The sequence below is a fragment of the Pelodiscus sinensis genome, chromosome 2 (genome assembly GCF_052426305.1).
Source record: "Pelodiscus sinensis isolate ZL-2025 chromosome 2, ASM5242630v1, whole genome shotgun sequence".
Lineage (NCBI taxonomy): Eukaryota > Metazoa > Chordata > Testudines > Trionychidae > Pelodiscus > Pelodiscus sinensis.
Window position 1 is genome coordinate 252060776 of NC_143053.1, and position 25850 is coordinate 252086625.

The 25850-nt window shown below is 41.3% G+C and overlaps 1 protein-coding gene across 3 annotated transcripts in view; it reads left to right on the plus strand.

Annotated features, from left to right (window-relative positions):
• The window catches only part of MINDY4 (MINDY lysine 48 deubiquitinase 4), a 118470-nt gene that overhangs the window by 72251 nt on the left and 20369 nt on the right, over positions 1 to 25850 (plus strand). For 2 of the 3 annotated variants that reach the window (XM_006120582.5, XM_006120581.5), the window contains exons 14-15: positions 7906 to 7969; positions 11479 to 11640. In XM_006120582.5, the coding sequence (XP_006120644.3) occupies positions 7906 to 7969; positions 11479 to 11640 (226 nt within the window). The remainder of the gene's footprint in view (positions 1 to 7905; positions 7970 to 11478; positions 11641 to 25850) is intronic. The other variant, XM_025183364.3, reaches the window with a different exon arrangement.

Genomic DNA, 25850 nt, shown 5'->3' on the forward strand with positions numbered 1-25850 from the left:
TGTTTTGCGCAAAAATGCCCCGATGGCTAAAATGGCGATCGGGGCTTTTTTGCGCAAAACCGCTTCTAGATTGGCACGGACGCTTTTCCGCAAAAAATGCTTTTGAGGAAAAGCGTCTGTGCTAATTTAGATGTTCTTTTCCAAAAATGCTTTTAACGGAAAACTTTTCCATTAAAAGCATTTCCGGAAAATCATGCCAGTGTAGACGTAGGCTTTATGTAGAGAAAGAATTAGTTTGCTCTATAATCTTAGTCACTCAAGCTATGGAGGCTCATGCTCATAGGTCCCAGGTTCAGTTCCATCTGTCCATTTTATACACATAGCAGTGTTTATTTGAACCTTTTACCGCTTATATGTTTCTGTGTGAATGAAGAAAACACTCATTTGATCTCGGAAGATCCCCTTCCCTAAGAAGTTAGAAGTCAAGAGACGGCCGCGAAGGTCATTAACGATGACATATTATAAACCCAGGAAAACGTGAGTCAACCAATGCCTCCTTATTATTATGACCCCCAAACTCTAGTAACTGTGTCTTTGTAGCCTCTCCTCTTCTACAGATGTACCAAGCTCCTTCTTATGTTGACTTATGCAGTTCTTCTTTGAGCACTTGTACATATACATTCTGCTGTGTGTGCGTGTGCGTGCTTGTCTCGTGATCAGTTATTCAAGTAATTTTTCCTTACTCCTTATGCCACTGATCACTGGCATAGAAGGACAGAGCTGCTGACAACCCCTCTCAGTTCCTTCTTACTACCAGCAATGGTTCTTAGAGTGATCTTAGACTAGTTATCACATGTTACCATTTCTAAAAGGGTTTTCATACTGTACAATGTGAAAACACAGAACATTAATACAAAAAGCCATTCCATACATCCTGTCATTTTTTCATATCCCCTTTATCATTATTTGAGATTGTTGCAATTCGAAGAGGAGTTTTTCTCATTCCTAACACACATTGCTCAGTTGAAGAGGGAAAAATAACAACAGGAAACTTGGAAATGGCAGAAGTGTTTAATAACTTCTTAACTAAGAAGTCTGATGATGAAGGAATGCCTAACATAGTGAACTAGCCGATTAGCCCGTCATAAGACGGGATTTTCAGGTTTTCTCTCCTGAGCTCTCTGGCTCTGTCTCTCTCTCTCTCCTCCTACTGCCTCCCCCTCCCTTAGTTCTCCTCCACCTCCTGCCTCTCTCTCCATCTCTTTCTTTCTCTTCTCCTCCTCCTCCTGCCTCTCTCTCCCCTCCATCTCTCCCCATCCCTCTTCCCCTTCCCTCCCGCCGTGGCGCTTGGCTGAGTGCTGCCTGCTCAGCCAGGCTGCCGTGAGGGAGTGGGGTGGGAGGTGACGTACACGGCCAGGGGGCGGGGCCATGTACATCACCGCCCTCACTTCCCTTCCCACCCCGGGGGAGCCCAAACAGCCGCTTGCGCTGCTGGCTCCCCTGGCGGCCTGGCTCAGTGCTGCAGCACTCAGCTGAGTGCCACAGCGGGAGGAGAAGGGGGGCGGTGATGTACACGGCTCGCCCCCGGCCATGTACGTCACCGCCCCGCCCCCTTCTCCTCCCTCCATGGCGGCTTGGCTGAGTGTTGCGCGCTCAGCCAGGCCGCCATGGGGGAGGAGAGGCTGGGCTCTGCTTCCTGCCCCCCTTCCGGCCAGCTCCGCCTCCCTTCCCCTCCCTGCGTGCTGCCGCGCCCCCCTTCCCCTTCCTCTCCCTCCGTGGCGCGCTGTGCTGCTCAGCTGGGCCCAGATGAGTGGTGCTCCTGCCGGGCCCAACTGAGCAGCGCTCAGCTGGACCCCGGTAGGGGAGCAAGCATTGGCAAGTGGCCGTTAGGGGTCCGCGCTCCCCACGCGTGAGGAGAAGGGGGGTGCGGTGATGTACACAAGGACTCCGGCTGCGGGTTTGTTCAGTTTAGAAAGGAGAAGACTGAGAGGGGACATGATAGCGGTTTTCAAGTATCTAAAAGGGTGTCACAAGGAGGAGGGAGAGAAATTGTTTTCCTTGGCCTGAGGATAGAACAAGAAGCAATGGGCTTAAACTGCAGCAAGAGAGGTTTAGGTTGGACATGAGGAAAAACTTCCTGCCTCTCAGGGTGGTTGAACACTGGAATAAATTGCCTAGGGAGGTTGTGGAATCTCCATCTCTGGAGAGATTGAAGAGCAGGTTAGATAGACATCCATCAAGGATGGTCTAGACCGTGCTTGGTCCTGCCAGGAGGGCAGGAAACTGGACTCGATGACCTCTCAACGTCCCTTCCAGTTCTAGTATTATATGATTCTATGATTCTATTTCAGCAGTGGACTCATAATTATGTGTTTGTTAATGTAGCAGTCTGTTGCCATGAAAATGGGCGTGATGTCATCAATTTACTATTACAGCTTCACCACAGGACTAAGAAACCAAAACACACAAGACTTTTTTGTAGAAAGCAAAAACAGAAGGAAAATCTAAGATAAATAAAGAACTGGTTTTATGCTTGTTTTGCTATGTCAGCATTTCCCCGATATTAAATGTATGCCTGTTTTTTTGATTTAATATTCAGTGCTCAGCTGTTTTCCATTAAAGACATGGCATAGATTTTTCTGCGAGCTTGCAGGTCTTTGCAATCAACAGAATAAGAGCATTATGGAGCATTGTTATTTTAACATGAGAGTCACTCATCTGATGGCCATCTGAATAAGTTTTTCAAATAATCATATCTGATATCAACAATAAAAGAATGGCCAGACTGGGGCAGACTAAATTCCACCTTGCCCAGAATCCTGTCTTCTCGCAGTGGTCAATGCCAGGTGCCCCAGAAGGAATGAACAGAACAGAACAGAACAGAACAGAATCCATTCCCTGTCCCTCGTTCCCAGCTAAATCAAGTATTTTTGTTTCTTTACATTGTTTGTAGTTGTACATGTTCATTCTTAAAAATTGGATAGAACCCATACAGCTCACTAGAAGGCATTTAACACTAGCATCCACATTCCCACTACTGTTTCAGATAAATATATTTTTTCTTTAATTTGCCTAAACTCTTGTTTGATTTGTTTGTATTTTCTATATCTGGGAATGGCTGCATTGTGCTGGTGGATTCAATAGGAGGGGTACATAGGTCTGGATGAATGGATACAACTCTTTTTTTTAGGGCAGCTAGTAAGCTGATACAAACTGCCATCGCTCCATTGATTTCAAAGGAGCAATTCAATGGAGTGATGAGAATTTGTATCAGCGTATGCTCTTACCCATAGAGTTTGTATAGCTCTTTGAGATTAATGACACAGAATAAATGCTATATATCACTTTCTTGCAATGTAGTATTTATCATTCCAACAGGACTTAAGGTTAATATAATGCAGCTGAGCCCAAGCAAAATGAGAGAAATTATATGTGATATTCTTTCATGTGTATTTTAATGAGTTCTGCCTCTACAAGCAGCTTTTGAGATGTTGTTAATAAGTGTTATTAAGGTTCTTTTGAAAATTTATTACCAGCAAATCTAAATTAATGACATTTCCACAAACTGTATGTCTTCAATGTACTGCATTGCAATCTGACAAAAATATACAATGCAATATCATTATCTATATTTATTTGCTGACTATACAGTACTTAGAAGCAGTTTCCCCTTTCTTGCTACTCACCTCTCCCCATTAACTGCTGTGAATGAGCCACATCCACCCTGACTTAGCCTCATTAACAACGGTCCTACCCTGCCTCTGTAATTTCCACTCCAACTCATCTGATGATGTGTGTTTTACCCACAAAAGCTTGTGCCCTAATAGATCTGTTAGTCTGCAGGGTGACACAGGACTCCTCATTGTTTTGGCAGATACAGATTAGCATGGCTACACCTCTGAGATTAGAGTGTAGTATGCCCATGAAATACTATACCTCTTATTGTATTGTAATTAGATGCTCCAGGTCACATGCTCACTTCTTGGGATTGGGGAATCTTAGTGACAGTATGATTTATAATTGTAAGTCTTGTGGCTATATGTTTGGTGGTTGTTTCCTCCCTAACAAAAATGATTTGAAATGCAGATGTGTTTTTTCTTGCAAATCTGAAATACGCCTCTAAAGTCCCATATTGTTTGCACCTAAAGAAGCAATTAGAACTTCCTTCCATTGTCCTGCTTGTATGTCCCATCGCCCCTAACTGACGTATATTGTATATGCTGCTCATTTCAAACAAGGCTATGGCATTTTCAAGATGCAACTATTTCTAAAACTAAAAGGTGGCCAAAGTTCAGAGATGATTATCGTTCCATTCATGTCTTGTAAGGTTGTGATCTCTTTATACAAGACTTTTCCACAACACATACACAGAGTTCATGGATTCTTCTTCATCCTTTCGATTCAGCACAAGTAATATTAGCTAATATGGCACGTAGACCTCACTGGAACAGGCTTTTGGATCTCATCTCATTTAAACACAATGGGTGAACTTCAGATATAGTGACTCTAAGGACATCTTCAGTCCTGAAAGCGGGCTAGAAATTGTAGTAGTTTTACAATATATCCTGCTTTTGGCACTATGAGTAATACCAGAAAAAATATCCCTCTTTTAATATATGGTATACAACCAAGAATGAAATTTAGACATGCCCCAACTTTATTATTCTTGGAACCACATTTTTAAACTGAAAATACGTGTTAAATTGGAGTTTTGGATGAAATGTTAGGCTTAATACTATTTTATACATACCAAGTCGCCTATAATATTTGTCTCATTTTCACAGACATATTATACCACAATTTACATTTTTAAAAGTTGAAATTTAAGAGGTCTAAAGGTAAGCAAAAAAAAAAAAAAATTAGATGCACAGAAAGACTTACATATACATATCAAGAGTGAGTGAAAAGTATAAGATTGTTCAATTTAGAAAGGAGACAAATAAGAGGGAACATGCAATAGGTATATAAAACAATGAAATATATAGAGAAAGTCAGTCAGACAATCCCTTTACTTTTTTTACTAATATGAGAATAAAGGGAAAATCAATGCAATTGAAATGAGCACATTTAAAACTGAAAGAAGAAATACTTCTAAGACAGCACATAGTCAATTATGCCATAAATTATTGCCATAAACTTGTAATTAGGGTCCAATTGTTTGGATAGATTCAGAAAAGGATCAGACATGTATATGTATAATAAGAATATTCAAATTACACTGGATAAGAACACAAGAACATAACATAAGAACATAAGAATGGCCGTACTGGGTCAGACCAAAGGTCCATCTAGCCCAGTATCCTGTCTACCGAAAGTGGCCAGCACCAGGTGCCCCAGAGAGGGTGGACCGAAGATAATGATCAAGCGATTTGTCTCCTGCCATCCCTCTCCAGCCTCTGACAAACAGAGGCCAAGGACACCATTTTATCCCCTGGCTAATAGCCTTTTATGGACCTAACCTCCATGAATTTATCCAGCTTCTCTTTAAACTCTATTATAGTCCTAGCCTTCACAGCCTCCTCTGGCAAGGAGTTCCACAGGTTGACTACACGCTGTGTGATGAAGAACTTTCTTTTATTAGTTTTAAACCTGCTACCCATTTATTTCATTTGGTGTCCTCTAGTTCTTCTATTATGGGAACTAATAAATAACTTTTCTTTATCAGCCCTCTCCACACCACTCATGATTTTATAGACCTCTATCATATCCCCCCTCAGTCTCCTCTTTTCTAAACTGAAAAGTCCCACTCGCTTTAACCTCTCCTCATATGGGACCCGTTCCAAACCCCTAATCATTTTAGTTGCCCTTTTCTGAACCCTTTCCAAGGCCAAAATATCTTTTTTGAGGTGAGGAGACCACATCTGTACACAGTATTCAAGATATGGGCATACCATAGTTTTATACAGGGGCAGTAAGATATTCTGGGTCTTATTTTCTATCCCTTTCCTAATAATTCCTAGCATCCTTTTTGCCTTTTTGACCGCCGCTGCTCTCTGTGTGGAAGTTTTCAGAGAACTGTCCATGATAACTCCAAGATCTCTTTCCTGATTTGTCGTAGCCAAATTAGCCCCCATCATACTGTACGTATAGTTGGGGTTATTTTTCCCGATGTGCATTACTTTACACTTATCCACATTAAATTTCATTTGCCATTTTGTTGCCCAGTCACTCAGTTTGGTGAGATCTTCTTGGAGTCCCTCACAGTCTGCTTCTGTCTTGACTATCCTAAACAGTTTGGTATCATCTGCAAACTTTACTACCTCACTGCTTACCCCTTTCTCCAGATCATTTATGAATAAGTTGAAAAGGATTGGTCCCAGGACTGACCCTTGGGGTACACCACTAGTTACCCCTCTCCAATCTGAAAATTTACCATTTATTCCTACCCTTTGTTTCCTGTCTTTTAACCAGTTCTCAATCCAAGAAAGGACCTTCCCTCTTATCCCACGGCCATGTAATTTACACAAGAGCCTTTGGTGAGGGACCTTGTCAAAGGCTTTCTGAAAATCCAAGTATACTATATCTACTGGATCCCTCTTGTCCGCATGTTTGTTAACCCCTTCAAAGAACTCTAACAGATTAGTAAGACAGGATTTCCCTTTACAGAAACCATGTTGACTTTTGTCCAACAAATTATGTTCTTCTACATGCTTCACAATTTTATTCTTTATTATTGTTTCGACTAATTTGCCCGGTACTGAAGTTAGACTTACCGGTCTGTAATTGCCAGGATCGCCTCTAGAGCCTTTTTAAAATATTGGTGTCACGTTGGCTACCTTCCAGTCATTAGGTACGGAAGCCGATTTAAAGGATAGGTTACAAACCACAGATAATAGCTCAGCAATTTCCCATTTAAGTTCTTTTAGAACCCTTGGATGAATGCCATCTGGTCCTGGAGATTTGTTAACATTAAGTTTTTCTATTTGTTCCAAAACCTCCTCTAATGACACTTCAATCCAGGACAGTTCCTCAGATTCATCACCCACAAAGGACGGTGCAGATTCAGGAATTTCCCCAACGTCCTCAGCCGTGAAGACTGAAGCAAAGAAATCATTTAGTTTCTCCGCAATGGTTTTATCATCCTTGATTGCTCCTTTTATAGCTCGATCATCTAGGGGACCCACAGGCTTTTTAGCAGGCTTCCTGCTTCTAATGTACTTAAAAAACATTTTGTTATTTCTTTTTGAGTTTTTGGCTAGCTGATCCTCAAAATCTTTTTTTGCTTTTCTTATTAAAGTTTAAAAATAATAAGGGATAGAAACCTTTATGGCCCAAGCCATAAACCAACCACAGAGGGTACATCTACATTGCAATACTATTTCCAAATAACTAGCACACTATTCCAAAATAACTTAGTTCACGTCTACACAGCAGGCAGTTATTGTCAAAATAGTGTCAAAATACCGTCAAGCTGGAGGACTTCTTACTCTGACTCCTGTAATCTTCATTGTATAAGGAGTAAGGGAAGTTGGAGGAAGAGTGCTCTATTTCAATTTCAAAATAAGAAATTGACGTAGCTTAATTTACATAACTTATTTCAAGTTAAGCCTTTCAGTGCAGATGCACCCAAACTGATGGGATTTAGGAAAAGAGCATCCTCTTTAGGGAGGATTCCATAATTGTCCACTGGGATGTTTCTTGATTTGTCTTCTGCATCATCTGATGCTGACCACTATCTGAGAGAGAGTATCAGAGTAGCTGAACCAGTTGTTGTGAGTTTTGTAGCTTTAACTGTTCCCTTTCTCTTTCCTGCTGTAGTTTAGCATGTAATTACTAATATCTTGTAAAAGAACTTATGCTGTGTTCAGCAAGTTTTAGGTTACTCCACATAAATAGGCGTATTTTTTTCATAAAGAAATGTACCCAAAACAAATACAAGTAAGAGCCATATTTGCAACTTTCCAAGCCTTAGAAGTATTAAATCCTGTGAAATTATGATTAAATCTTCCCAAACCTTTTTTTCAGGGTGCGCAGTGATTTTGATGTTCTCACAAACCGATTGATTGGCACCCATGGATACTGTACACAAGTAAGTAGGGGAGGACACTGAGAGCTAAAGACAGCAAATGCAAAAAGCTGTCATGATATGAACTATATTCCATGAAGAATCAACACTCTTGACTGTCAAGTTCCTCACGTTTTCCCTCTCTCAAGAATCTTCCTCCTTTTTTTCTTTTGTGACACATTTGCTTTCTCTTCATTGTTCTGAGAATCTCTTGCTTTTTGAATATTGTCCTTACCTGCCTGAAACAATGTTTTATTATTTTCTACTTTTCTAATTTTACTTTTTTTTCCATTTCTTTATTTTTGCAAGCTCAGTTGTGACTTATTGAAAGCCTGCTGAAGTCAGTAGGCTTTTAATCAATATCTGAGTTGGGTTCCTGGTGTATCTTTCTCCCACTCCCATTTAACAAAATGGATGCTCACTTTCTGGGTTCTTGGGGGAGGAGAGAATCTAACAATATATGCACTGAGTTACATGTAAGCATTAATAATTCAGGAAGCAGTGTCTATTTCTGAGAAGTTAATGTTCTTCCTTCCTAGTTAGTATTGAACTAATGCTGCAGGACTGACAGAGTTCCTCTCTTCCAATGAGAAATAAAATTGAGGTCCGGAAAACTTCAATTGGTATAATTCAATTGGTATAGAATCACAGAACTTGTAGGAACCTCAAGTGGTCATCAGCTCCAGTCCTCTGCACTCAAGGCAGGACTCAGCACCATCTAGACCATCCCTGGAAGTTGTTTATCTAACCTGCTCTTAAAAATCTCCATTGATGGAGATTCCACAACTTTCCCAGACAATTTATTCGAGTACTTAACCACCCTGACAGTTACGATGTTTTTCCTCATGTCCAAGCTAAAGCTCATAAAACAAGTAGTTGTAATCTTATTGCCACAATCAAACCTATATTGAAGGCATTCTCTGTACAGTACCAAAATTATTCCTACAGGAAAAAGGGAATTCTTCACTTCTTTTCTCAGTCCTTTCCACTCTACTCTGCGCTAGTTAGGCCTCAGTTAGAGTATTGTGTCCAGTTCTGGGCACCGCATTTCAAGAAAGATGTGGAGAAATTGGAGAGGGTCCAGAGAAGAGCAACAAGAATGATTAAAGGTCTAGAGAACATGACCTATGAAGGAAGGCTGAAAGAATTGAGTTTGTTTAGTTTAGTAAAGAGAAGACTGAGGGGGGACATGATAGTCGTTTTCAGGTATCTAAAAGGGTGTCATAAGGAGGAGGGAGAAAACTTGTTCATCTTGGCCTCTTAGGATAGAACAAGAAGCAATGGGCTTAAACTGCAGCAAGGGAGGTTTAAGTTGGACATTAGGAAAAAGTTCCTAACTGTCAGGGTACTTAAACACTGGAATAAATTGCCCAGGGAGGTTGTGGAATCCCCATCTCTGGAGATATTTAAGAGTAGGTTAGATAAATGTCTATCAGGGATGGTCTAGACAGTATTTGGTCCTGCCATGGGGGCAGGGGACTGGATTCGATGACCTCTCGAGGTCCCTTCCAGTCCTAGTATTCTATGGTTCAGTCTTGTTTTGCAGAATGGCTGTATGGTGTTAAACATCTTTGGTGCTTCCCTGGTGGATTAAAAGCTCCCTTTATGTAGTTTGTACAGCAGGGCAAGTCTATAAAACTCTTTGGCTCTTTTGGGATGAAAGATGGCTGTAAATATATACATGTATTATTGGTATCATAAATCAAATCTAAACTGGCAGTTTCTTAATTCTTTCTGCCTTCAAGCTCTGGCAACTTGAATCTTTTTTCCTGAAAATTCTCTTTGCATTCTGTTTTTCTCTCTGGAACTTCACATGTGTTGTATATTAATGCTCAGCAATAATATACAATTTCTTTTTTGTGTGTGGTGTAATCCACTTCTGTGTATTGCCATGTGCCATTAGTGTCAATGGGTTTTATGGACGCCTTATGAAAAGTGAGATGTACGTGGTGTCCCATTCTGTTCCATAAGCTTTATATACACATGCCACACTAATTCCATGGACACCCATAGTAATATTAGAGGGGATAGAATCAGCAGAGGCTGGCAGATGTTGTACGTATGCCGTACGGGGTGCAGATGGCATCTAACTAAGCCCACCACTGACTATTGTAAAAGGCTAATGAGGGTGTTTCTGAGTTGCGCTGGATTCATTTACTACATTGTTAAAGCATGCAAGGATATTTTCCATAAGCAAGATTTCATCTAATCTTTTTCCTTAGAAAAATGAATGCACCCATAGGACACTTGGTTTTTGGCCTTTCTTTATGAAAAAAAAATGGTAGGAATCTATCCTGCCTGAATTTGAATTTCAATGAGACTAGATAAAATTCTTTCCATGGATAGCCACCCATTGGCTTTATGAATTTCGGCGGTTTCAGTTCACAGGAGAACGATTTTCTTTGGCTTAGAGACACATGACATTCCATGCTTTGAGATGTGCTTTGGAATTCAAATTATCAAAGCACAGAGCAGGTCAAACCCCAAACGACTCAAGTCACTGACACAGTCACAGTCTTCTGAGATCCTTGTAGGATTTTAATTCTGTCCTTCCATGGTGGAGCCATCTCTTTGCAGTGTTCTCTGCTATGATCTTCAATGGTAAATCCCAGTGCAGTGGAAGGCCTGGAGTTCAGACTGGCTTTCCAAGCCATGGTGACACAGGCCCTATGAATAGGTAGTACCTCTCCTGGCATCTAGAAGGTAAATCCATCTCTGAGTGAATGCAGGTTCACAAACATTAGTAAACCTTTTGGCAAACCTGATCTGATAGAAAAAAATAAGCGCGTGTGCACACACACACACAGAAATATCAGGAAAGTACTATAAAATGCTTGTATCCCCCACTCTTTCTTAACTGTACCTTGATAATGCCTTTTGATGTGGCAATGTTTCTCAATCAGTGGGTTTGGGTAATGGGAATGGGGGAACTTCAGGGGAATTAGTAATGAAAGGCAATCGGGCGAGGCGGGGGGAGGTTCACAAGCCAAATGAAAATATGATTACAATGTAAAGTGAAGAAAATCACGCTCCCCCACTTCTTTTATACCCTCATCTTTCAAATTCAAGTATTCTCTATTACTGTCTCGCGTACAAGCACATATTGATTACATAGGCTTTGCATTATTGTTGATACTTTTTTGTAATTCTTATTGTTATAGTAATGTCAGGAGATAGTGAAAATGATTGACTTGGAAAAAGGAGGCTCCAACCTAGAAAGGTTGTGTGTAATATTGGATGTAAGGTTGTATTGGATGTGAGGAGTCTTCCCTGCCCTAATCTGGCTGGCTTTTTTAATCCAGTTGATGTTTTGGGATAGGAACCCTGAAGCATACCCTTTGAAAAGTCATCTGCTTAGCTGACCCCTTTATTCCAGATAGGGGAAACACCCCCACTTAAATAAAAGCTGTGGTGCAGCCTTAAACACATGGAAAAATATCCACATACTATATATTATGATGATCCTCAGTGATCCGGTGAGATGCACAGATCATGACTTTTTATATATATATATATATATATATTATAAACAGGAACTTGTCAACTTGCTGCTGACTGGTAAAGCTGTGTCCAATGTGTTCAATGATGTAATAGAGCTGGACTCCGGAAATGGAAATATCACAGTTTTGAAAGGTATCACTAACCGCAGTGACATCGGCTTGCTGTCTCTCTTTGAGCACTATGATGTTTGCCAGGTATGTAGCATGTGCTTTTAGTAGCATGTAGCATGAGTTTAGTTAAAAAAAAGAAGCAACTGACAAATGTGGAATTTGACATATGGACTGAACGCTTGCAGTCAGACATAATATTGCACTGACTGTGTGATTGCACAATGGGAGCCGGCCTGGGAGAATCCTCCAGGTGATGCCACCATACAACTTTGCTCTTACTACTGATAACAACAGGAACCTAGGACTGGAAGGGACCTCCTGGTTCACTGAATCTCGTCCCTGCTACTGCCAGTAACCTCATCATATAATCATATATATAAACTTAATAAGCTCCGTTTTGAACTTAGATTGTTTGTTCCCACTTCTGCTTTTGGGAGACTGTTGCAAAACCCTTCTCAATGGTTAGAAACCTTCTAACCTTCAGCCTAAATATCTTCATGACCAGACTGTGCTTATTTGTTCTTCTGCCGACAGTACTGTTTATCATAAATAGCTCTTTCCTTTCCTGGTGTTTACCTCTCTGATGCATTTATAGTGAGGCATCAAATTGATTCTAAGTCTTTGTTTTGCTAGTTTAGTAAAAGACAATGACAATACCAGGTATAAAGGGTAACATAAAAGGACGTGTTTCTTTTCAGCATTTTATATTGACATTCATATTTTAGTTTCACTTCAAATGAAAATGCAAAATTAGATTGAAATTAAAAAAAAAACAACACAGTGATCCTGTTCCCCGTGCCACTGAAACTACTTAAGTACAACTGCAGCTGATTATCATCAGGGTTTCTAGCACAGCCAGAAGTAATTGGGCTTGACGCTGGATTATGTTTGGAAGTTCTATAGCCTCCTATACAGGAGATCAGACTAGATCTGATCTGATCAGGAGATCTGGGGTGGGGCTGGGGATGATGGGTTCAGTATGCAGGCTGGAGGAAGGAGTACGACCCCAGCCTTCTCTCACTGCAGCAGCTTGGAGCCAGGTGAGAAGCTGCATGTCCCCTGGTTGGGTCAGGTCCAGGTTTGTCTGCCCCCTGCACTTCCCACCAGAGTGAAGAATGCAGCAAACTGTTCACTTTCTCCCCTGATGAAGTTGAACAACCAGCAATGTCCCTGTATGAATCCTGTGACTGAGAAGCAATCCCATTTCAGGCACATCCCATTTTCCTGGCACAATGAAACCCTGACCTTTGTTTAAGTTATAATAAGAGGAATCTGTATAGTGAATATGGTGGTCCTAGCTCTTACCACTTAGGAGGCATTCTTGAACAAACACGCACATTCACAGACAGACAAATGCTCTCAAATATACAATAAACTAGCAGAGTTACCTGGCATTGCCCAGGTCCTTCAGGGCAGGGAGCTGGCAGTGTGGAGGGTGCAGGAGTCAGGGCAGAGCCTTGGGAATGTGGGGGAGGGAAGTGCAGGAGGTGGAGGGTAGGAGGGGTGTGAGTGATGTTTGGGGGCTCAGGGTGTGGGGTCCCACCCTTTTATCTCCCCTCAGCTCTCTTGTCCACCAAGGGCCTTTTTTCTCCCCCCCAATTCTCCCAGCTGCTGCCCCCCTCATCACTGTGGCCAAGGGCCATGAGGTGGGGTGGGGGAAGAGTTTGTGGCAGGGGGGGGCTACTTACCAGTGTGCTGGCAAGCAAGATGGTGGAGCCCCAGCCCTGCTGGCCATACCCTTAGTGGTGGTACGGCTGTCCCCAGTGGATACTCTCATATCGTGTCCCTCCAAACAGCAGCTCCTCCCTTTGCATGTTATGGAAAGCTGACCTCTTTCTGCAGCTTCCTGTTGTCCTGGCGTAACCAGACCCTGACCTTGCTTTAAGTTATGATAAGAAGAAGCTGTATAACAAATTTGGTGGTCCTAGCCCTTATTGTTTTGGAGTTCTTGAACAAACAGACAGACGGTGCACACACACATACAGACAAACTCTCTCAAATATATAGGAGATGAAAAGACACCTATCAAGTAATTATCTAATAATTTGTTTTTACTGATGTAAGGCAAATACATGTATCTGAAAACAAATCTTTGCTTCAAATGTTTCCCACATGGCTTAAAATAGTGGGATTTTCTTAGCACTAATAAATTCTAGTGTTTCATATTTGTAATGGAAAAAGAGCACTACACTCTTCATACGACTAAACCAATACAGTCAAGAAAACATTCCAATATGGAATGTCCGAATTTGATGAATACTGATCAAAACAAAGCAAACATTTGCTGCATCTGGTTCATGTTTCTTATCCTTCTTTAGTATCATTATAAGGAATATATCTCTTCCTTGACTTGAGCCTCAAAAAGATTAGCACCTTTTACAGATGTTTTCTATGTTCCAGAGTGGAAAATGTGTTATGTTAACACAACATTAAGTGAGATTAGTATAGAGAATAACTCACCTACTCCACCTCCTCAAAAATTCTATGTTAAGAAATTTCAAAACATCTGGAAAACCAAACATCTTCACCTTATTCTGAAGATACTAAACTTAAGGTATGTGAGGCCTTCTATTAATATCCAGTTGCTTTGAGAATTGGAATCATGATCAGCAATACATTTTCTCAAGTCCAAGCATCTAATGCAAACTTTTTTAGGTTTTATTTACAACATCTGTCATGACTATACATTTGAGTTCTTAGAGTGTACCACAATATATGCCAAAAGGAATGTAACAAAAATTAGATTCCAGAGGACTTATGTCCCCAGGCCTGGAACTCATTGTCGTGGTTTCAAAATTAAGGTCCAAATTCTACTCTCAGTTACACCGATGTGAATCTAAAATAGCTCCAGGAAAGTCGGTGAGGTTACACTATATTTATTTTGGTGTAAGTGAGAACAGAATTGGGATGAAAGTGTTTAGAATTGACTGTTTTCTTCTTCCCTGCATTTCAGTAAATAGGTTCTGCATGACATTACAGTGTGGCAAAGAGCAAGGTAACTGGAACCAGAAATGGAATAGAACAGTAATTATTTTTTGAGAGTTAGAGGCTCATGTATGTGATCTATAATGAATCACAGCATCATAGAACTTAGGGATGGAAAGGTACTTTGAGGTCACACCTAGTCAACCACCCAAGCATCAGCATAAGATTGTGCCCATTTTCTAGTTTTTTATAAAATCCATTTTGAAAAGTTTAAAACATTGGAGTTTGAGCCTCTTTTCTGGGATGGCTACTCTATAGTTGAATACAGTTACAACTTTAAAAACTTAATGTTATCCTCCCTGCTGTAGTCCAGGCATTATCCTGTCTTTAAATTTCATTGTCTTTCCTGTTAAGTACTTGATCAATTTAGCACCTCATTTTCACACTCTTTCCTAATGAGTTAAATGTCATGTGCCCTAACAGGAGGTATGGGAATCAAGATATAATCTTTATTCTGTCTATGGATCACACTGTGGTGGAAATGGGCATGTTATTACATTTTCCTACCTACATTTCTTGACAATGACAGTTATGTTTACACAACTTATTCATTAAAATGCCACATATGGGAACTATTAGCTGCAGTCCTTTTGATGCAGCCAGTACACTGTGTACAGCAGCAAGACCTACTTTACATTAACTCACAAATTCACTGCACATCCTCTGTCTTCTGGCACTTCACCTGTTTATCTGCCCTGTGCAACACTCTTCCCATAATCTTTTGCAGCTAGGAAATTTGTCTGCTTCACAGTCACCTCTTGACTGCGTCTAGACTGGCATGATTTTCCGCAAATGCTTTTAACAAAAAAGTTTTCCGTTAAAAGCATTTGTGGAAAAGAGCATCTAGATTGTCACGGATGCTTTTCTGCAAAAGCACTTTTTGCGGAAAAGCATCCATGCCAATCTAGATGCGCTTTTCCGCAAAAAAGCTCTGATCACCATTTTCGCGATTGGGGCTTTTTTGCGCAAAACAAATCTGAGCTGTCTACGCTGGCCCTTTTGCGCAAAAGGACTTTTGCCCGAATGGGAGCAACATAGTATTTCCGCAAGAAGCACTGATTTCAGATAGTAGGAAGTCAGTGTTCTTGCGGAAATTCAAGCGGCCAGTGTAGACAGCTGGCAAGTTTTTCTGCAAAAGCAGCTGCTTTTGCAGAAAAACTTGCCAGTCTAGACACACCCCTTGTGCTTACATGTATTGGATTAGAAACAACTCATGTTGGGGAATAAAAACATCTTAGCTAAGAAACAAATGATGAAAATATGTATGCACAAAATGGGATCTGGTGGGCAAGCTTTTTTAGCAATCAGTTCAGCTTTTTTAATTGTTAATGTGCATGTAGTAGAGACTGTACTTCATAGATGGGTTTTGCAAAGGCACTCTAATAGCTCTATAAATTACTGGTGAGGTCCATTATGGAGAAAAATGTGTGTTCCACACAGATATCTTAGGATATTCATCATTTTAAAAAATTGTTTTTGACTCGTTGTTTATTCAAATCCCTTTCCAGCTTGGAACTGAAATGTGATTTCTAATAGAAATTTTTTTTCTTCCATCTCATCTGTGAATTTGTTTTCACAGGGTTTGTTGTTACTGCTGGGATGATATTTATTTCCAACTTGGTAAAGACAAAACTGCAAGATTGCAGCATTGGTTGAAATAAATCCAAGATTTTAATGAGTTTTAACAGATTTTGCAAGCATATATAGCAGAAAGAGATTGGTCAAATACAGCCCAAAACTTCTCTAGCATTGAACTGTCTCTGAGACCACTGCAAGTAAATCTTGACCTCTTGAAAGTGAAATGATCATTTTTATGCATGGAATGGTCTAACAACTCTACTTCTCAAAGCCACCGCTGGTATTTTGACATATATTATTTATGTTGCAGTAGCACCTAAAGGTCTTAGTTAGGATGGGGACTCATTGAATTAAATACTGTGACCCCATATAATGAAAAGAACCAGAGCTTACAATCACCATCCTTTGGACCTTCCACTGGCAAATTATAACTGGTGAAGCCTGTAATCTGGGATGGGGAACCTGTGGCCCCCAGCTTGCCTGGATCTGGTCCCCAAGGCTCGGGGCTGTGCCCCCAGCATTAGGGAACGTTCACTGGCACTCCAGCCTTCCCCCCCTCTCCCCTCTGCTCTCTCATCGTAAGGCTGGAGCACACAAAATCTACTAGCCAGGGGCTCAGCAGCTCCTGACCCCAAAAGAAAGGCCCCCACCCCGCTGTAATCCATTATTATTACCTATCTGTCTTGGACAATACATTTCACTGAGTGCCGTGATGTCTGCATGCCTGTTAGAGCATGACTAGCACATGGCTCATGCCCTGCGGCCAACACTTCATTTGCTATAGATCTCTTTAGTCTGATCTGCATAAGGCACTACTGATAGACATTTGTAATAATTGCATGCTGTGGCTGCACATAGGGCTTTGTTCAAAGCCCTGTCAGTTTTGTCAGGGATTTCAGTGAGGTTTGCATTGGGCCTATTATTATGTCCATTCCTCTCTATTACGTTTCCTATTTCATCACATAAAATGTTTTTTTTTCTATATCAAAAGTATTCAATGCTATATGTTCCTGTGCTGAGCACTGCTCAGCACAGGGAGGTCCTGGACCATAACTAGGACTCTTAAGAGCTACTGCTATACAAATACAGGTTGAACCTCTCTAATCTGGCACTCTCTGGTCTGGCAGCATCCATAGGCTGGAATGATTTTAGTTAGCTAGATGTCCACTTATCACAGGAGTGGCCAAGTTTCCCACAGTCCCATAAAATGCGTTTACAGTCACCAGTCCTGGCTTTCAGGCTATGTCTATACTGCTTATTGTTGCGCAAGAAGATATGCAAATGTGGCACGGGGGTAAATATTGCCGTGCCTCATTTGCATACCGAATGAGCCGCCATTTTGCAGCAGGGCGTTTTGCGCAAGAAGGAGCTGTCTACACTACTCCTTCTTGCGCAAAAAAGCCCTCTTGTACAGGAGCTATTCTTCTTGAAAATAAGCTGCAGAACAGCTCCTACGCAAGAGGGGTTTTTTGCGCAAGAAGGAGCAGTGTAGACAGCTCCTTCTTGTGCAAAACCACCTTCCACAAAAATAGTGGCTCACTAGGTATGCAAATGAGGCATGGCGATATTCACCCCGTGCCTCATTTGCATATCTTCTTGCATAACAATGCGCTGTATAAATGTAGCTTCAGTGTTCTGTGCTCTCATTTAGCCCTAATTTACCCCTAAATCTCTCTAAGAACCCAGTAAACAATGGGGCTGTGTCTAGACTGGCCAGTTTTTCCGGAAAATCAGCCACTTTTCTGGAAAAACTTGCCAGCTATCTACACTGGCCACTTGAATTTCTACAAAATCACTGACTTCCTACTGTAAGAAATAAGTGCTTCTTGCAGAAATACTATGCTGCTCCTGTTCGCGCAAAAGTCCCTTTTGCACAAAACTTTTGCGCAAAAGGGCCAGTGTAGACAGTTGAGATTTGTTTTCCGCAAAAAAGCCCCGATCGCAAAAATGGCGATCGGGGCTTTTTTGCGGAAAAGCATGTCTAGATTGGCCACGGATGCTTTTCTGCAAAAAGTTCTTTTGAGGAAAAGCATCCATGCCAATCTAGACACTCTGTTCCCAAAATGCTTTTAACGGAAAACTTTTCCGTTAAAAGTATTTCCGGAAAATCATGCCAGTCTAGACATAGCCTGGAAGTGTTGGAAATATTGCTAGACAATATTGACTTCCCGTGGTTAAGCAAATTCTCTGATCAGGTTCCAAGACTTCTAGTCTAGAGATTTTCAACCTATAATAATATTAATAAATTATATACTGCTTCTGTTATACTCATAACTGTCTATTTCTATTTTAACTGAAAGTTTTGTTGAAAACTTTTTTATTTCTGGATGGGATGGCGTGTTCTGCTATTTATCAATAATACCAAATACTGTAATTGAATTTAGTTTCCCTTAATCTGCTTGAAATCTGCTCCATTTTAAAGGCCACAACTGCTCTACCTCCATAACATTCCTAAACTGGAAAAAAAAAATTATTGCAATTACACAGACTAGATATAACCCAGGGGGAGGAGCTAATATTTTATTGCAGGAGGACCAGGTGTGCTGAGGCTGTGATATTCTAGATATCCCAAGGTATATCTTCTTTTATGGTATTGAGTTCTCAGACTTATGTTGTGGAAACATCATTTAATATTAATTCCTGCCAGTAAAGGTCATTGCAATAGAAAAAAACCCACTATTGCTGGAAAAGTGTGGAGTGTCCTGTAAATATTTAAGCAGCGAGCATTTATATCCATTTGTAGTAGCACATCTGCACCTTGTGGATGGCCCCTTGTCTCTGATCACAGCATTGCATGGGAGTATTTGTCTCTGTGCTCTCCTATTGGGCTTTCCCTTGCATCTACAATTGCCTTTCTCAGCGCCTGCCTCTTCTCCCATTTTCCCCCTAGGTATTCTGTGGCTCGGCCCTCCCAGCAAGTCACATAAGCTCCATCTGGAATAGCACAAAGAAGTCCAAACAAAAGTCCAAACAAATCTGCAATCTGTCCGTCTCAGGCTTCATGATAGCTTCCTTGCTGGCCCTATCACTGGGCTCCCACTGTCAGAGCCTGACCTGTTCCTGCAGAGGTCTTTCTCCATTGTTTCCTGTTGACTAAACCCTCCTCCAGGACTTCTATTTGCCAGAGACCTGTCTCTGCAGTCTGTCCCCATCTGAGCTCTCTCAGTTTACTTATACGGCCTAGATCTGCTCCTCAGACCAGGAGGCAATAAGCAATCACCCCTGAGGCGCAGAGCATGATTAATTGGAATTCTTTCCCTTGCCTTGCAGATAACGGTGTTATGCTTATAAGGAGCACACAGGATCTTTTTAGGAGAAAAGGCAATACACTACATTTATTATGAATGCAATAGTAAAGCAGCTAACATATGCTTAAATAGACAAACACACACATACATATTCTCTGTCCCACCAATCAATGTTATATTTACCCAGTCCATGATCCAGATCTTTCTGGTGGCCAGCCAAATTGATCATGGACAAGGAGGAGTGGGATGCTATTGGTCCCAGCTGATGCTTCAGTCTTAGCAGGATGGGACCCAAAAACTTTGGCAAAACACCCCAATTTATAGCAGTTTTCCTTCATCGAGATTAGCAAATTTTAGATTATTATGGTCTAATTAATTGATGTTTGATGAGAGCTTTTGTAAGTTTTTTTTTATATTACAGCTATTTTGTTTTAATTGATAGGTGCTTGCCATATTTTTGAAAGCTGTTCATTTGCCCTTTATTCGCATTTCGCTAGGGGTATACAGCAAAATCCTCGAGTCCGTTTGTCTGTTCTTGGCTCCTCCCTAGAACATTTGGTCCAGTGAAGGCCTTTACACTGATTTTCTAACACACATTCCTTATAGTTGCTTCTGCAAAAACAAATTTAGTACAAAAAACATTCTTACACTCTTAAATTAAAATAGAAAACCATCCTAATGGTAAAATAGTAACGATAGTAACAAATAGAACCGTTTAGACTATGCCTTCTTTAACATGAATAAGAAACACAGCCTGCTTAACGCATCTTTACCAACATCACTAGACTGTTCCTTTCTGCACGTTAGTGAGGTTGGCTGGTGAGGTACACTGAGGCACATTATAATGCATAAAGATACATTTTAGTGACCTGGTTAAGCCCCATCACACCCTTACATTCATTTTATTTAGGGAGGACAAGAAGTATGGGTACATCTAGAGTAGACTATGTTCTTTTTTTGAAAGGAGATATGCAAATTTGATGCTAATACATATCTTCTTGCGATTGCTTTTTTTAAAGTGGTTTTTTTCGAAAGTGAAAGCAATTTAGATGGGAGGGTTCAAAAGAACCTTCCCTTTTTCGAAAGAACCCTGTACACCTCATTTTTTAAGGAAGAAGTGTTCTTTTAAAAAATGGGGATTCTTTCAAATCACCCTTTCTAAATTGCTTTCACTTTAAAAAAACGCTTTTGAAAAAGCAATTGGAAGAAGATATGCAAATTAGTGCTGAATTTGCATATCTCCTTTCGAAAAAAGAATGTAGTCTAGATGTACCCGTAATGGGCTTAATCTTCAGCTAGAGACTTAGGTTGGATAATAGGAAAAGCTTTCCAGCTACAAGGGCAGCTAAATCTACAATAGACTTCCAAAGGGCTTTGAGGAATATCCATCACTGCAGGTTTTTAAGAACAGGTTGGACATAGGGATGATCCGGGGTTACTTGGTCCTGCTTTTGCACAAGGGACTGGACTTGTGGACCTCTCAAGGTGCTTTCCAGCCATGTGTGTCCATAATTCTGTGCAAATCAACCCATTGAATTCAATAGGATTGGGGAGTTTTTAAAAGGGAGTATTAATGAATGAGCAAACGACTCCCTTGATCCCAGAAAGCGACCTATGTATCCAGGCCTTTGCACCCACATAGGAACCTATTGACATCAGCAGGAGTGCTGGATGGGATTTTAATATTTGCTGAAAAATGCAGTTTTGGTTGACCCAAAACTATTTGTAAATTCATCTTGAGTTCAGTGAGTAGTTTTGACTGATCGAAAAAAAAAAAACAGAAAAAAAAAATATTTTGATGTCAAAATAAAACTTTTTTTCCTACCCAGACTTTTCAGTTCACTGGAAATTTTGAAAACTTTTGTTTTGTTTGTCCAAAATGAAATTCTCACCCCCTCCCTCCCCAAATTACCAGTGAATTATTTTGTTTTTGCCCGGCTCTATTCTGTGGGACAATGGGCAGGAAATGGCAGGATTGTTATAATAAATAAATACAATTTAAATTTAAATAGTGTAAAACACAGCAAGCAAAAAAAATCTGTGCTAAATAAAATGGAACTGAAAACACATCCCTGCTTTTTTGACTATTGCATCCTCTACCCATCTGAATCATAAACATTGCAAGGAATGATGACAAAATTAATTTATTTCTGGTCAAGCTGTGTGGCTGTCTAAATAACCAAGAATAGAGAAAAACAGCTCCTTTTTATATGTATTGCTTTTGAAAAAAAACTTCAAGAATACAGTTGTCGTGTCCCATAAGAAGGTAAAATATGTATTGTGAAATATGTGCAAGTTCAGGAACTTTCACACTGGCACACACACTGGAAATGATTCTGCCACAGAAGGTGTTAGAGGAGGAGAGTTAACTTTGCCATTGTGTGAGTATGAAATTAAGTCCGATGTGTAAAAAGACCACCCACAGAGTTGGAAATGAGTCCTTCTTTGCAGGTGCTCCCTTTTGAAAGGTCGACATTTTCCAAAGATGAAAATTTGCCTCAGTGAAATTTATGAGACTACTTAAGGGATTTGTACGGGAGGAGCAACATGGTGGGGAAGTCTCTGTAGGACTGTAAATATACAGCATAAGCAGGGCCAAACAGAGCAGAGTGGGGGCAGGAGGGCTGTTTGGCCTGGGCCTCAAGCTCAAAGGGGCCTCAAATTTAGACACTTGTTAATTTTTTGGCATTTAATAAGTTTTGCAACTTGTATTTATGGCCCTCCTTAGCAGACCAAAATGTGACCTACCTTCTCAGCTTTCCTTACACAGAAACAGGCTAGAAAGCCATTCGTTAAGTTAAAAAAAAATCAAACGATGTCTCTCTCTTTTTTTGGTGCCTTATTTTGTTTTCATGTGTTGATTTTTTATTTTTTATTATGGCTGGGGCATCAAAAGCTGGAGTGGCCAAGGCCTCTCTGGACCTCTGGGAGGGCCTGAAGAAGATACCTAACTCCCTCTATCCACGCTCCCCCCCACACACTGACACACACCCTTTTGTGCCTACAGTAGATTAATACGCATTCTCTCAAAAGTATTGAAATATTTAAAACTGATGCATTATACAGTTTGTCCTCCACCCCACCCCCCGCTCCAGCACCCTTGGGACCTGATGGTCCTGAATGAGAGAATTTGCCAAATCAGGGAAAGTCTCCTGCCACCAGCTCTCCAGCCTTTCACCCCTCAGTGCTCCTGGCTCCACTACTGTCCTAGCCGGCCCCACCTGACTCCGAGCCCCCTTCCACTGGCTCATGGTGGACTGCCAAGTTCACTACTGCCAGACCCCAGCCTCTGACTCCCGTCCAAGCGGGCTGCCAACCCCATTACTGGCAATTCCCAGCCCTGGGCTGGTGGGCCATGGGTTCCGGCTGCCACAGACTGAAGGGAGCTCTGTCCCCAGCCCCACACTGCCCTGAGCTGTTGCAGGCTCCGACACCAGCCCTCTGCTGCCAGCCCTCCTGCCGCTAGGCTCCCCGGGCTCCCAGATCCAGGAACATACATGGTGCTACTGGATAACGGATGTTGCCAAATTAGAGAGTGCCAGTTTTGGGAAGTGCAACTTGTAGTACTTAAAATTTGTTTGGGATACGAATATAAGCACTCTTCTTAGACTTGTCTCCTGTAAACCTATAAAGCACAACACATATGGCTGGCCCATAACAAAAATAATAATTGTTAAATAACAATAAGTCAAAAGCCAAAGCTCTGTGCAAACTCTAAGTAAATAAGACTTGCTTAGTTGTTCTCAGTAGGAGAGAATGGAATCTTCGGATTTTTATTTATAAACTGAATTCTTCATGCATCTCATGTGATTTCAGCAAAGATGAATGAGTCTCCTGAATGTGAGACATCAGGAAAATATGCAAGTTCTTGCTAGAGGGTGAGGCTGAGGCAAACAATTGGCTTCTTTGCCCAGTGAGGGGCATGGGTAGAACAGTCATCTACTCTGGCAGCAGATTTAGGGTGTCTGACTTCCATGGTAGTTATGTCAGACATTAGTAATAGTATCTGGGGAAGGGCGGAGTTTCAAAAGCCCCAAGTGTTGGCTTAAGTTTGAAGTTTGACCTTTGACTTCAATGGAAGCAAGGTAGCCAGCAGGGACTGCACATGCAAATTCCACCATTCATGTAGTATTCCTCTTCTCACCGTACTCTGGCTCTCTGGTCTCAAATCTTGGGGAGAGCTGTTGTTATTTTGCTTCATTAAAGTGCTTGATTATCATTCCTACTCACAGCACTGTTTTATGATGTAGTGAGGGCCAGTGCTTTCTCTAGCGTAATTGTCATAACCCCAGGCTGTGTCTACACTGGCCACTTATTCCGGAAAATCAGCCGCTTTTCCGGAATAACTTGCCAGCTGTCTACACTGGCCCCTTGAATTTCCGGAAAAGCACTGACGATCTACTGTAAAATCATCAGTACTTTTCCGGAAAAACTATGCTGCTCCCATTCGGGCAAAAGTCCTTTTCCGGAAAAGTGTTCTGGAAAAGGGCCAGTATAGACAGCACAGATTTCTTTTCCGCAAAAAAGCCCCAATCGCGAAAATGACAATTGGGGCTTTTTTGTGGAAAAGCACGTCTACATTGGCACGGACGCTTTTCCGGAAAAAGTGCTTTTCCGGAAAAGCATCCTGCCAATGTAGATGCGCTTTTTCCGGAAATACTTATAATGGAAAACTGTTCCGTTTTAAGTATTTCCGGAAAAGGGTGCCAGTGTAGACGTAGCCCCATTGTTTACAGCAGCTGAGAATTTGACATGCAGTGTTGTAAACACTGGTAGAACCCTTATTATATTAACGCATTCTGTGCTTTTTTTAGTTCTTTGTGCAATATGCATCTCTGAGCCAAGCCTTACTACTCCACACCTTACTCCCATGAGCCGCTCCGTTGACTTCATTGGTACTGTTTGAGTGAATAAGAACTAGAGTGGAACCTTGGATGGAAACCTTTTTTATATTTCCTTCATCTCACATCAGCACATATTGTTTGAAGCCTTTTGGCCATAATTTTAACAGACATTTATGGGAAGAGGGCATTGCGACAAGGAAGTCACTGACTGTTCACTTTTGTCTTTGATTTACATAAATACTAAAATAAGCGTCTTTGTCAAGTGAAATCTTTTCATCAATTTTCCTCTAGTTTGAAATCTTTTGTTGCATCTGCACGCTTCTCTTATTGTTACTCCTGCTATGATGTTCTGACTTTTTTTTTAAACTTTTTAACTTTTGAAAAATGTTTTCTGTACGTCTGAGCCAGGAATTTACAAGCCCTGCCCCCTCCCAACTATTGACTAAAAGGATGTGTTTTATAGACATTCACACAGTAATGAATCAGAAAACAGTTACTTACTAATCTAGAGAATTGTTACCTAACATCACAAGGCGCTTTGCTTCAGGAAATGATTAATTTATATTTGTACAACAGACTTACCCAGTGTTTCCCGGGTCCTTCAGGGCTGGGGCTGGCACTGTGAGGGGGAGGGGCGCAGGAGTCAGGGCAGGGCCTTAGAGATGTGGGGTGGCAAGAATGCAGGAGGCTAGGAGTGGGAGGGTGCGAGAGTGAGGGTTGCGGAGAGTGAGGAGTGAGCAGGGAATTCCATACAGCACAGGCCTTTCCTCTTCCCCTACCGTTCCCAGGACATCAGAGGCCCCTTTTCTCCCTCAGCACCACCCCTTGGCAGCCAGGGGCCTTTCACCAGCCTCCGGCACTGTAACCAAGGGTTGGGGGGAGGGAAGGATTTGGGGTAGGAGTGTTACTTATCGGTGTGCTGACAAGCCAGAGGGCAAAGGCCCATCCCTGCTGGCCACTGGCTTGGTGATGCGGCTGGACACTCTGCAGGTTAGTTCTCTCCTGGGATCTCACTGCCCCTAGTGGCCATTCTCATATCACATTCCTCTTTTCTGTGCCCCCCATTTGCATGTTATGGAAAACTATCCTTTTCCTGGGGCTTCCGGTCGCCTTGGCAGAACCAAGCCCTGCCCTTGCATTAAGTTCTAAGAGGAAGTTGCCTACCAAAGTTGATGGTCCTAGCTTTTACTGTTTAGGAGGAGTTCTAGGACAAACGGATTCACAGACAGACACGAAGACAGATAGACAGACAGACATGCTCTGATAGATAGATAGATAGATAGATAGATAGATAGATAGATAGATAGATAGATAGATAGATAGATAATATTTCAGACGTAAAATACATAAACATCCATTTCTCACAAGGCTGAGAACTTTTAGATTTTTATAACACAACAGGCTATATAATATATGCTCTCTTTTATCCTCTGATTATCTCACTTTGGTATCTATAGGCAATCTGCCAGAGAATGAGAAGCAGTATTATATATACAATATATATTTTAATATCCACACTAGCAAATGTACCTGCTAGAACCCTCTCCTGACATCCTTATGAGTCCTAGGAACACCAGACCAAAGATCAGATCTAGAACAGCAGTCCACCAAGTCCAAAATCTTTCCTCTGACAGTGGCC